Raw genomic sequence first — 12,672 nt, 5'->3', positions numbered from 1 at the left:
AATAGCAAAAATCCACTCATTTGGAAACAAACACACACACTCAACAAGACTGTAAATTAGAGGGAGTTAGTTAAGATTTAACGTCACATCGGCAGTATTACAGCCATATCTTGACGACTGTAAATCAGATCTCCATGAGCACAGAATACAGGGAATTGCTACCACCATGGTGCTACCTCGGCCAGTTTATGGGAGCTCTCACTGAATTGGGTTCCAAGGCCTGACAATGGGGCGCCCAGAATGGACACAACTTGTTCTATCAACAAACACAATATAAAGTGAAGTCTAACGTTACTGGAGAATTCCCTTGTTTGAAACAAAAATGATTGCTTTGTGTAGAAATCTGACGTGGACAGCAAAATGTGCATGTTACGACAGCTTGACTGGGACATACTTTCATGATTCAAGCTGACACAATTTTGTGCATCACTCGAGACTCGCATCTGCATCCATCCGTCATTATCACAACAGGGTGTAATATATGTGTTGGGTAAAACTACCATCAATGAATGTGATGAGATAACTCACCTCCTCTCCTTCATCACCTCCTTCTGGTGTTCTGTTAAAACTCGCTTCTTCTTGGGAGACGTCTTGATGATCACAAAGTCCTGAAAACAACCAACCAGAATCAACAACCAATCGGAATCAACAGCCAATCACAATAACAATCAGCAGCCAATCACAATCAACAACCAATCACAATCAACAACCAGAATCAACAGCAAATCACAATCAACAACCAGAATCAACAGCCAGAATCAACAGCCGATCACAATCATCAACCAGAATCAACAGCCAATCACAATCAACAGCCAACAAGAATCAATGACAACCAGAATGTTTGACAACCAGAATCTATACATCTATATCACTATAACCTACTGTTTGCGGTTTTACGCCGTAATCACCATTACTACAGAAATATCACGGTGGCCTGTCAATAATGAAGTCTGGACCAGTCAATCCAATGATCAATTTTGTGATCAACATGCCTTGGGGAATGAGGACACGCTATCAACCAAGTCACTAAGTCTGACCAACCAATCCACAAGTTCGCTTCTTACAACTAGCATAGGTTGCAAGTGTCATTCTGACTCGGACTCCCCACAGTGACATTCTGACCCGGACTCCCCACAGTGTCATTCTGACCCGAACTCCCCACAGTGACATTCTGACCCGGACTCCCCACAGTGACATTCTGACCCGGACTCCCCACAGTGACGTTCTGACCCGGACTCCCCACAGTGATAGTCTGACCCGGACTCCCCACAGTGACATTCTGACCCGGACTCCAAACAGTGACATTCTGACCCGGACTCCCCACAGTGACATTCTGACCCGGACTCCCCACAGTGATATTCTGACCCGGACTTCCCACAGTGACATTCTGACCCGGACTCCCCACAGTGACATTCTGACCCGGTCTCCCCACGGCTACATTCTGACCCGGACTCCCCAGAGTGACATTCTGACCCGGTCTCCCCACGGCTACATTCTGACCCGAACTCCCCACAGTGACATTCTGACCCGGACTCCCCACAGTGACATTCTGACCCGGACTCCCCACAGTGATGTTCTGACCCAGACTCCCCACAGTGATATTCTGACCCGGACTCCCCACAGTGATATTCTGACCCGGACTTCCCACAGTGACATTCTGACCCGGACTCCCCACAGTGACATTCTGACCCGGACTCCATACAGTGACATTCTGACCCGGACTCCCCACAGTGACGTTCTGACTCGGACCCCCCACAGTGACATTCTGACCCGGATTCCCCACAGTGATGTTCTGACCCAGACTCCCCACAGTGACATTCTGACCCGGACTCCCCACAGTGACATTCTGACCCGGACTCCCCACAGTGACATTCTGACGCAGACTCCCCACAGTGACATTCTGACGCAGACTCCCCACAGTGACATTCTGACGCAGACTCCCCACAGTGTCATTTTGCACTTGTCATTACCTCCTCTTTGAAGTCGTTGACAGAGAGCTTCTTCTTGGCGGAACCGACAGGCCGGACATCAGGAGGTGGCAGTTTGGCGGGGGACTTCTTTATATTGGGGGACACAGCCTTATGCATGAAGCTGCCCACGATCTTGTGTGGGGAGGGGAGCCCAGGGAGACGGGCATCGGGGGCGAATGAGTCCATCTACAAACAAACATTGGCATTTTGACATAAAATTGCAAACATTCATATACTGCAATGAAGTCAAATAGAACTGTTTGCCTGATCACATCACTTATTTCCCAGCATTAGGAGATTGACATATTGTCTTTGTTTTGGGACCAACACTCCATCTACAAGAACCACATGACTGATAATGAAATCAGTAACCATGGTAACCTCATCTGCCATGACAGATCGTGGAATCAGTAACCATGGGAAACACATCACCATGTTGTGAAATCAGTAACCATGGTGACCACAACCACCACGACAGAAAGTAAAATCAAGAACTAGTCACACTAACTGGTGAATTTTGTAACTTACTCAACTTTATTGTATTGACAGAATTTGGCGCAATGTATCATAATGATTTGTGATAACTGATAACAACTTGGGCGAGTGCTAACTTACTGTGCGTCACAAAACAAAGTGCTAACTCAGACTGCATGACTGGTTGGTTGGTTTGTTGTTTAACGCTACACTCAGCAATATTACAGCTATATGACAGCGGACTGTAAATAATCAAGTCTGGACCAGAAAATACAGTGATTGACATCATGAGCATCGATCCACACAATTGGCGAGCCGGTCAGCAAGCCTGGCCACCCGATCCCGTTAGTCGCCTTTTACGACAAGCATAAGCAGCGTCGCCTTTTACGACAAGCATGGGTTGCTGAAGACCTATTCTACCCCGGGTCTTCACGGGTCCTGCATGACTGGTTAATTTAGGTTTGTTCTGCTAGTTCTGTGCAGAGTAAACACAAGCAGGTCGATAACAACAGCAAGAGCCGGACAACATGACCACTGTCGTCCTTGTTGTTTAACGTTGCACTCAGCAATATTCTAGCTTCATGACGGTCATTTGTAAACAATCACGTCTGGTCAAACAATCCAGTGATTGATATGAGCATCAATCCTTCAGTTGGGACACGATGATATGCATCAACCAAGTCAGCAAATAAATTCTACCCCAGGTCTTCAAAGGGGTACAACACTAGAGGACTACCTGGCTGTACTGGCTGAAGGGCGTCTCCTCAATGACGTTGGTGTCCGTCTGCACCCACCCCGGCAGCATGATAGGCGTCTTCTCCTTCACCTTCATCAACACAGGCCTGCAATACACACCAACCAACAATCACCAGATGCAACTGCCATGGACCCACATCATTTGTTTACTAACCGCCATGGACCCACATCATTTGTTTACTAACTGCCATGGACCCACAACATTTGTTTACTAACTGTCATGGACCCACATCATTTGTTTACTAACTGCCATGGACCCACATCATTTGTTTACTAACTGCCATGGACAAACATCATTTGTTTACTAACTGCCATGGACCATCATTTGATTACAAACAGCAATGGACCAACATAATTTCTTGTTGATCTGCAATCTCGAACCAATCTGATCAAACGAACAAAAAGGGAAATATGGACAGTTGTAAACCTTTTCAAAATTTAATATGATGGCAATCCCAAAGACATAAACAAAGTATAAACGTTACTACAATCGGGGTTCGAGGGCAATTTCAAAATTCTTGTAAAGGCGCCGCCCACACTGGTGGAAGCGATGTTACCGACATTGTAACGAAGGTACTTGAGTAGATCCCAGCAAAGGGAGACAACTCTGCTTGCGCCACTCACTTGAGATCTTCTGGGTAGGTAAGCGGGGCTGCGTGACTGAACGTGGCCTTCCACAGAATGAGAGACTGGTTCTTGATCTGTCGGCGCGGGTGCAACAACGTCTCCTGCAGCAGCGGCGACACACACGCCAGGAACTCCGTGTCATACTGCATGGTGTAGCGACTCTGGATGCAGGTGGAGATATCCAGCCACAGCTTCTCCACCTGAAACATGGAGTGGCCGGTCAGCTGAGTGTCATCAAAGTAGGTAAACGTGGGAGAAAATACAGACACCTCAGCCATCAGCCACTTTGGTGAATCCCATGGGTATGGTGCTGACAAACCCAAGAGCAAAACTAAATCAAGTTAAAGATTTGAACTAACGATCATGGGATCATGGCTGGAGAAGGGAAGCAACTCTGCACAGCAAACTGAGCACACATATCACTATCCAGCTGAAAGTCTAACTTAGCTTGAAAGTCAGGTGAACATTTTCCCTTCCCGAAAAATGATCTATGTCAATGTATTCAAAATCATAGTTTTAAGAAAAGCTAGGCTTTTGCAACAGATTCATAAAATTAATTATCCATTCTCTCAAAATTTCAGTGTCATCATGTTTTATGACCAATTACGAAAACATATGATTTGAGTTGAAAGAAAGAGGCTAACTAGAATGGTTTTACGCTGCTTTTAGCAACATTCCAGCAATATCATGACGGGGGACACCAGAAATGGGCTTCACACATTGTACCCATGTGGAGAACCAAGCCCGGCTTTTGGCATGACGAGCGAACGCTTTAACCACTAGGCCACCCCAACGCCCCAGTTTACAGCTTGAACCATTGGACCTCCAGATATCAGCTAGTTCACTCCCCATTAAAAAATACAGAAAAAAATGCTCAGGACATACTTTCTTCCATGCTGCCGTGAGTGTTAATTAGTCTTATTTTGTCAGAGCTCCAGATAACTTTTAGCAATTGAGTTTTTACTCTAGGGTTTCTATTTTAATTGGGTTATTACATTTTTCATTGGGTAACCAATATTTTTTCATTCATCTATTTATCTCTCTATTGGGTTTTCCCCAAAATTAGTGAACATTTGAAGATTATAAAGAAATGAAATAATGTTTCAGATGTATATAACTGTTCTAAATATATAGGCTTCGCTTGGAAAGTAAATTAGCTCGTAATTGTGTTTCGGGAATTAGCTCCTTTGTACGCATGCTGAAAAAGCTTCATTGGGTATGAATATTATTTGGGGGTATTTTACGTAAATACACTGCTTATCTGTAGCTCTGTTTCCTTCTTTTAACCTATTGGCTTGCAGTTATTTTGTGGAAAAAAAAGTAAGTTGAGCAAAGTGCTCTTGAAGCTTCCCTCCTACCTTCTGCATGAACGGTGCGTTAAAGAGCCTACTGCACGTCTTCCTGCTGGATGCGGAGAAGAACCAGGAAGTGGGCGTGGCCAGCTGCCCCAGCATCCGTGCGATGATAGTTGACACGTTGATGTGTGTGAACAACGTCGCCAACACGTCCACCAGCAGCGTGGCACCTGCGGTCACATTTGCCGGTCTCTGCAATAACATTGTATGGTATACAAGTAAACTATTCAAGCTGTTGAGGATGTTCCTGGAACAGGATGACATGCTGGAAGGTGAAACATCAGACTGGGTGTACCATGATGACTAGTGAATAGGGCTGTAACGATTCACAGTTACCTATATCATCGATTCCTAGCTACACACGATACTTACATCATCTGTTTGTGAGATCGTTATACACAACAAGAGTTTGCCACTATCGTGGCTTTATCCCCCGCCCCTGTTGCAGAATTTATGACAAAATTAAATCTAAACAAACCCTAACCTTTTTTAATCGAGGTGGAACTTGTCATGGAAATTGTAAAAAAAAGAAGAGTTTGGAAATTAAGTCCATCTTGCTGCCATGGAAACATAAAAAAATTAAAATTTCTAAATAGCAAAAGGCACCAGTTCAGCATGTACCCTACAGACCTGCAAAGTTTGATGAAAAAATATTTAACGGTTTCTGAGTTATGCTCCGGAAACGAAACATGATGGATGGACGGAGCCCGTTACTATATCCCCTCCCCTCACCCCCCCGCCAACTTTTTTGGGTGGGGGATAACAAAAAGAACAGGAACTGAAAGTTCATAAAATTAATTATCCATTCTCTTAAAATTTCAGTTTGATCAATGTTTTATGACCAATATTGAAAACATACGATTTGAGCTGAAAGAAAGAGGCTATCTAGTTTACAGCTTGAGTGAGTATGGTTTTACGCTGCTTTTAGCAATATTCCAGCAATATCACGGCGGGGAACACCAGAAATGTGCTTCACACATTGTACCCATGTGGGTAATCGAACCTCCCACAATGGCAGAAGTAGCATAGCGCCATCTGTAAGCATGGCAGAACATGTGGACGAAAGTAGTAATGGTGTGTACCTGCTTGGCAGTGAGAGTTATCTCCCCTGACTCTGTCAACTCGGCGAGATTCTCCACCAGGTGGACCAGCAACTTAATGAAGGACTGGAGATTCTCCATTGGCTTGTTCTTCCGCTTGATCCATTTTGACGGACTCAGAGAAGCTATGGAGGATGGAAGATGGCTCTCAAAACAAACACCAATTTGCACACAAAATCATCAATTTCAAATGCATCGTCAAGTATACAAGTCACGCTAGACACCCTGATCTTATCAAAACTAGTTGTTTCAACATCTGTAGCCAGACCTCTCACAGCTTCATCTTTTAAGTACAAAAACAGCAGCAGATGCATTAAAAAGTGATGCATGGTACAGTTAAAACATTTGCTTTTAATAAACGTCCTCCTACCTCCGTGAGCAAATCCGCTGCCGGTCCCAAGTGACGAGAAGTCGACATTGTCAATCACAACCTGACACATCTGAGCCACGAACTCCAACACTCCACTCTCCTGTCAGAAACAAGCACAGTTTTAGATTATGTTTAATCTGGCTTAGTGGATAGGATATCTGAACAACTGAATGAGTTGTGTAGGGAATTAAAGCTGTAAATTTGGAATGTTTAACCACTAGGCTAGTCAAACATTAAGACGTCAGTCATTATATTGTATAGAAATATTCCCATGAGTTTTTGAAGAGAATATCATCTGTAAATTAATATGGCCACCATTTGTCACGATCATAAATAAATAAATAAATAAATAAATAAATGATGAGCATTCAATAGTTCCGTTTGCACACGATTTTCATTCTCAGCTCCCTGGGGAATATACAACAAGTATATATCTACTTGATACTAAAATTAGAGCAACACAACAGCACACTAGCCCCATAGAAAAACCACAACCAGATCTGGAGAACACGGCCAGGAAGTCACTGTGACGACCGTCACCATGCTCTGTATCCTGGGAATCTCAGAGTATAACAGACATCTGGGCTTCCTTACCTTCCACGACTCGTCTTCAAGACACTGGAGGACTTTTTGGCAAAATTCTTCACAAGCAATGTTGGCCTCTGCAGTTGTCACAAGGGCCGAGAGACGGGCAAAGCTCCGGTACAACTCTCCCCACGTCTTCAGCAGTGACTTGCAGATAGGCTGGGGACCACACACAGAGGAAAATCACGATATTTTCGACTAGAAATGAACTTTTTTTCTTTTTTTTTAATGTTCCTGATTAACATCTTGTTAATTCAGAGTCATTCATCTTTCCAAGGCAAGGGAGTTAACTGACTGTAAAAGTCCAGTTTCCACCCATGCCGAACTACGCTGGAATTTCTGGGCTCAATCGTAGCGCCACCAGTGGCTATTACAAGTTGAGTCCCTTTTATGTCCCTCCTTAACCAATCAGATTCCACCTCTCATAGCTCTTGCATTTGCTTCACGAAATGGTGGCGCCCAGTGAAGATGATCTGATCGATGATCAAGATCTATATTGTAATAAAACTTGACTTTTATAGTCAGTTAACTCCCTTGCCCTGGGAAGATGGAGTATTTGTCACACTTTAACATGTACTACTACACCAAATCAGAATCAGTCATTCAACAAGCAGTTTTCAGAAGAAAAGACTGAATCATCTGACAGCTGTGATTGGAGGATATTGTCTACGATTTTTATGTCTTTTAAATGTACATCCATCCAGTTATTAAAACTGAACATGTTTTTCTATATTTAGTGCTGTCTTTATCTACATGATGACTTATGCTGAATGTGGCCACAGATAATTTCAAGCAAGTGACACTTGGTGCGGAACTAGGGTTGGTGTGTGTAGCTTCCTGTACTCAGAAAAGGATGGGGCAAAGCTGTAATATTTTTTGTTCTTATTGCTACTCTAAGGCCAAAATGTACACACACATACTGAAAATAGCTATTAAATGCTTTGTTATCTTTGGAAAAAACATAACGTTACTACAGAAGTCTGTGTGAAAACATTGGGTTGTGTGTAACCTCCAGGCAAACTCAAAATCAGTATACACGATGAAGCTGCAGTAATTCTCACCTGTGACAGTCGGGTCCCCAGTTTGTTTTTGACGGGGAACAACAAGACTGTGTACAAAGAGTCGAAGTTGTACTCCAGGGCGTCGCCTTGATTCACTTCGTTTGTCTGGAAATACAACTCACCACGATCAGTCTACATCACCAGCAGTTGAGGAATGAATGGTTTTTCACTGTCCACAGCAATCGTACATCATGATACCTTGAACATGGGTTGGACATTTTAAACTTGTGGGGGAGATAGAAGCCTACACTCCATTCTCATCCTATATTATCATCTACACGACTGTGTGTTTAGCCACTAGTCAGAAGCCAGACTCTAGTCAAATTCTGCTCAGTCTAGTAAGCTCAGCTAATACTAGTCCAAATAATAACACTAAAATCTACAGAAAATAAAGCTAAGAAAAAACGTTTGGACTGGTGGACTCAACATTATCTTCATGATCACAGTGCTTGAGAGGTTCCCACAACAAATTGGCCGGTCATCAAGACCTACCTTGACTATATGTTCCCACAACGTGTTGGCCGATCATCAAGACCTACCTTGACTATATGTTCCCACAAAGTGTTGGCCGATCATCAAAACCTACCTTGACTATATGTTCCTGCAACGTGTTGGCAGATCATCAAGACCTACCTTGACTATATGTTCCTGCAACGTGTTGGCCGATCATCAAGACCTACCTTGACTATATGTTCCCACAATGTGTTGGCCGGTCATCAAGACCTACCTTGACTATATGTTCCTGCAACGTGTTGGCCGATCATCAAGACCTACCTTGACTATATGTTCCCGCAAAGTGTTGGCAGATCATCAAGACCTACCTTGACTATATGTTCCCGCAACGTGTTGGCCGATCATCAAGACCTACCTTGACTATATGTTCCCGCAATGTGTTGGCCGATCATCAAGACCTACCTTGACTATATGTTCCTGCAACGTGTTGGCGAGGATGCTCCACAGCCTCCAGAGAGCGTCAGGGTTGGTGATGAAGGAAGCCTGTTCGTTGACGACGTTGGTTACTGCCTGGCAGAACTCCAGAACTCCGGTCACAGTACTGGTTCCACAGTTGATCAGAGTCGAAAACAGGCTGATGAAACTGGAATGGTGGAATGGCAGGGTTCATACAGATATGGAACACTAATTTTCCAGGCCTTTTTAGTTGGGGTTTTACTTTTTAGCCTTAGTCTGTCCATATGTTTTATAATCCAGCACTATTGTGTTTTAAGAGCTGCTAGGGTCAATTGAGTTTTTGTTGTCTCTTCTTCTCTCTTGTTTGAGTGTAGCCCTTTCGAGGCGAGGGATTTGATATTTCAACTTGATTTTCAATGGCATTGGAATTCTGTCTGATTGCATCGGTTACCCCCACACACACACACACACCCCTTGATAATTACCAAAAATTTCTTTTAGAGTCTTGAATGTGTACAAAATGACATATGCCTTATGTCCATACTGCTTATAGTGAGTGAGTGAGTGAGTATGGTTTTACGCCGCTTTTAGCGATATTCCAGCAATATCACAGCGGGGGACACCAGAAATGGGCTTCACACATTGTAACCATGTCGGGAATCGAACCCAGGTCTTCAGCGTCACGAGCGAACGATTTAACCACTTGGCTACCCGACCGCCCCCCATACTGCTTGTAAGGTCTTACAACTAATATATATGATTTTATCTAAATTGTGACAGCTTACTGATGTATAGAGATGGAATGTTGCAATATGATACAAGTAATATTTCTTAAAATTTTCTCATTTGCTGAACACCCAATACCTCATCAGAGGGAAGTTAATGGAAGCCAAAATGGCCATATTTGGACATTCTTTTTCCCATTTTAAACAATGCGTCAGCAGTTATTCAACTCACTTTTCTGAACTGGCCAAATCTTTGAGAAGGGTTGGCGCCAGCAGAACTTCACACAGGAACAGAGCCGGTGTTCCCTGCAGCAGAAGCTAGACACTATCACACACAGCCCAGCAAGCAGACCAACATGGCGGACACAAACTCATGAAGCATTGTTGCAAGGAGAAGGCCAAGGACATTTACACAGTATTTTACTTGCTATTTATTTAACAGCCCATTCAGCAATATTTCAGCTGCATGTACTGAGCATGGAGTCATCCTTCAGATGACATCCTGACCATGTCAGCTTGCTCATATATAACAAAGACGAGGCTGCTTCTTTTGTTTTCAGCTGAATATATCACACCTGAGAAATTTGGGGGGGGGGGGGGGGGGGCGGTATAAGAATTTATTTCACTACTACTCAGAGTTTGTAGTCCTGCTGGACCAATACAAACAGGTTTACAATGTTTATATTTTCTGTCAGTTTTAATCAGCAAAACTCCAGATAAGCAGCGTATTTGTGTAAAATACCCCCCAATATATACAAAACCCAATTACTTTGAATTAACTTGCATACAGAAACGCATGCATTAAATGAAAAACTCAAATGTAAAAAAACAGCATGCGTAAATATCCAATGAAGTTATTTCAGCATGCTAATTTCTGAATAACAATTACAAGCTAATTTACTTTCCGAGTCAAGCTTATATATTTAGAACAGTTATATACATCTAAAACATTGTTTCATTTTGTCAAAATGTTCACTAATTTTTGGAAAAACCCAATAGGGTGATGAATAGATGAGTGAAAAAATATTGGTTTCCCAATGAAAAATGTAATAACCCAATAAAAAAAGAAACCTTCGAGTAAAACCTTAATTGCTCAAAAAGTTATCTGGAGCTCTGATCAATTCCTAAATGGTACCTTCCATCAGGACTGCCATTATTAGATTGTTACTTGTCTTGGCTAGCAGGAACGATACAGATTGTAAGCATTATGAAAAACGTCCCCTACCCGTACGACCTTGCCGCTGTTGATGTTGTACGCTGTTGATGCCAGTGCCTTTTGGGGCAAGTTACACACAGGATGAAATAGTTTCTGGAAACAGAAAATAGTGAAAACTGATTCCAACTGTCGTTCCAACAAGTACAAGTACGGGGAATCACACCTTTGTGACGAGCCACCACTGAAAAAGGTGGTATGGGGGAAAGAGTTGAGTTGAACGCAATCTTTGAACAGTATTTTACTGTTATCACATCAATGTGTGAGTGAGTTACGTTAAACGTCGCTTTTAACAATATTCCTGTTATATCACTGCGTGTCAGCTTAATGTGGGAGGAAAGCCAGAAGTGATGCAGGTCTTAAGACGTTTACCACTTTGATAAAACCCATAAGCACGGGCATGGTGCTGACAAACCTAGAAACATAATCGGGGCCAACCGGGATTCAAACCCACAATCATAGGTTTCTGGGGTGTCCAAGGGACGCAACTTTGCACAGCCAATTGCAGCGCCTTAGACTACTGGGCCACCCTTGCCCCTTTTATCACAACAGCTTAATGCAGGTTTTAACATGACTTACAAAAGTGGGAACCCAACTACTGATATTAATATTCCTTGCAGGCAACAGGCGAGTCCTGTAATGCAGAAAAGTGGTGTAGTGAACAGTATGTTTTATAATGGGACAGTGGTCATGATTGATAGATGACATGACAGACGCCCATAACTGCTCTTGATGCGCTGTAGGTACAATCAATATTATTGTGCATCCCTCAGCATGCGGTATCTTCTTTATCTGCGTCCAATCAACAGCCGACTGCTAATGATGAAGGCAAGCGATGAGAGTAACCCGGGTATAAGGCTTCAACTGGGGGTTCCAGCTGGGCACGATGAAGTCAGCACCTACCATGACAGTTTTGGGGGGTAGACTCTGGCTAAAGACGAGTGTCTGGAAGTGTCCGAGGAAGCTGGACAGAGCTTCTCTATTCTCGGACCTGGAGGATGACTCGATGGCGGAACGGAGGTGGAACAGCAGACACTGCCAAATGAACATCAGGTGGGACTCTGAAACAGAGTGAGTGAGTGAGTGAGTTATTCACTAAAGCTTAAACTCAAAAACTTGCGGGATAGTAATTGGATTGGACGGCCCATTTTAGTGTTGTGCTAACCAACCATCAACCTACCCAGTCTTGTACATCCACCCTGTATGCCGACACAACCACCTTGTATGCCGACACACCAACCCTGTGAGCCGACACATCCACCCTGTATACCGACACACCCACCCTGTATGCCGACATACCCACCCTGTATGCCGACACACCCACCCTGTATGCCGACACACCCACCCTGTATGCCAACACACCCACCCTGTACACCGACATACCCACCCTGTATGCTGACACACCCACCCTGTACACCGACATACCCACCCTGTATGCTGACACACCCACCCTGTATACCGACACACCCACCCTGTATACCGACACACCCACCCTGTATGCTGACACACCCACCCTGTATACCAACA

The 12,672-nt window shown here is 43.7% G+C and overlaps 1 protein-coding gene across 1 annotated transcript in view; it reads right to left on the bottom strand.

Moving 5' to 3' along the window:
• The window catches only part of LOC139470186 (telomere-associated protein RIF1-like), a 42,381-nt gene that overhangs the window by 15,182 nt on the left and 14,527 nt on the right, over nucleotides 1-12,672 (bottom strand). The window contains exons 13-25 of the mRNA XM_071252498.1: nucleotides 12,049-12,206; nucleotides 11,158-11,241; nucleotides 10,165-10,238; nucleotides 9,214-9,394; nucleotides 8,299-8,403; nucleotides 7,247-7,396; nucleotides 6,653-6,752; nucleotides 6,265-6,407; nucleotides 5,186-5,374; nucleotides 3,825-4,027; nucleotides 3,181-3,286; nucleotides 1,971-2,156; nucleotides 529-608 (exon numbers count right to left, since the gene is read on the bottom strand). Coding sequence (XP_071108599.1) covers nucleotides 529-608; nucleotides 1,971-2,156; nucleotides 3,181-3,286; nucleotides 3,825-4,027; nucleotides 5,186-5,374; nucleotides 6,265-6,407; nucleotides 6,653-6,752; nucleotides 7,247-7,396; nucleotides 8,299-8,403; nucleotides 9,214-9,394; nucleotides 10,165-10,238; nucleotides 11,158-11,241; nucleotides 12,049-12,206 — 1,759 coding nt within the window. The remainder of the gene's footprint in view (nucleotides 1-528; nucleotides 609-1,970; nucleotides 2,157-3,180; nucleotides 3,287-3,824; nucleotides 4,028-5,185; nucleotides 5,375-6,264; nucleotides 6,408-6,652; nucleotides 6,753-7,246; nucleotides 7,397-8,298; nucleotides 8,404-9,213; nucleotides 9,395-10,164; nucleotides 10,239-11,157; nucleotides 11,242-12,048; nucleotides 12,207-12,672) is intronic.

This window comes from Haliotis cracherodii, unplaced genomic scaffold (assembly GCF_022045235.1).
Source record: "Haliotis cracherodii isolate W230 unplaced genomic scaffold, xgHalCrac1.p SCAF_20, whole genome shotgun sequence".
Taxonomy (NCBI): domain Eukaryota; kingdom Metazoa; phylum Mollusca; class Gastropoda; order Lepetellida; family Haliotidae; genus Haliotis; species Haliotis cracherodii.
Note: the sequence above shows the minus strand (reverse complement) of the source record. Positions and strands in the feature narration are given on the sequence as shown.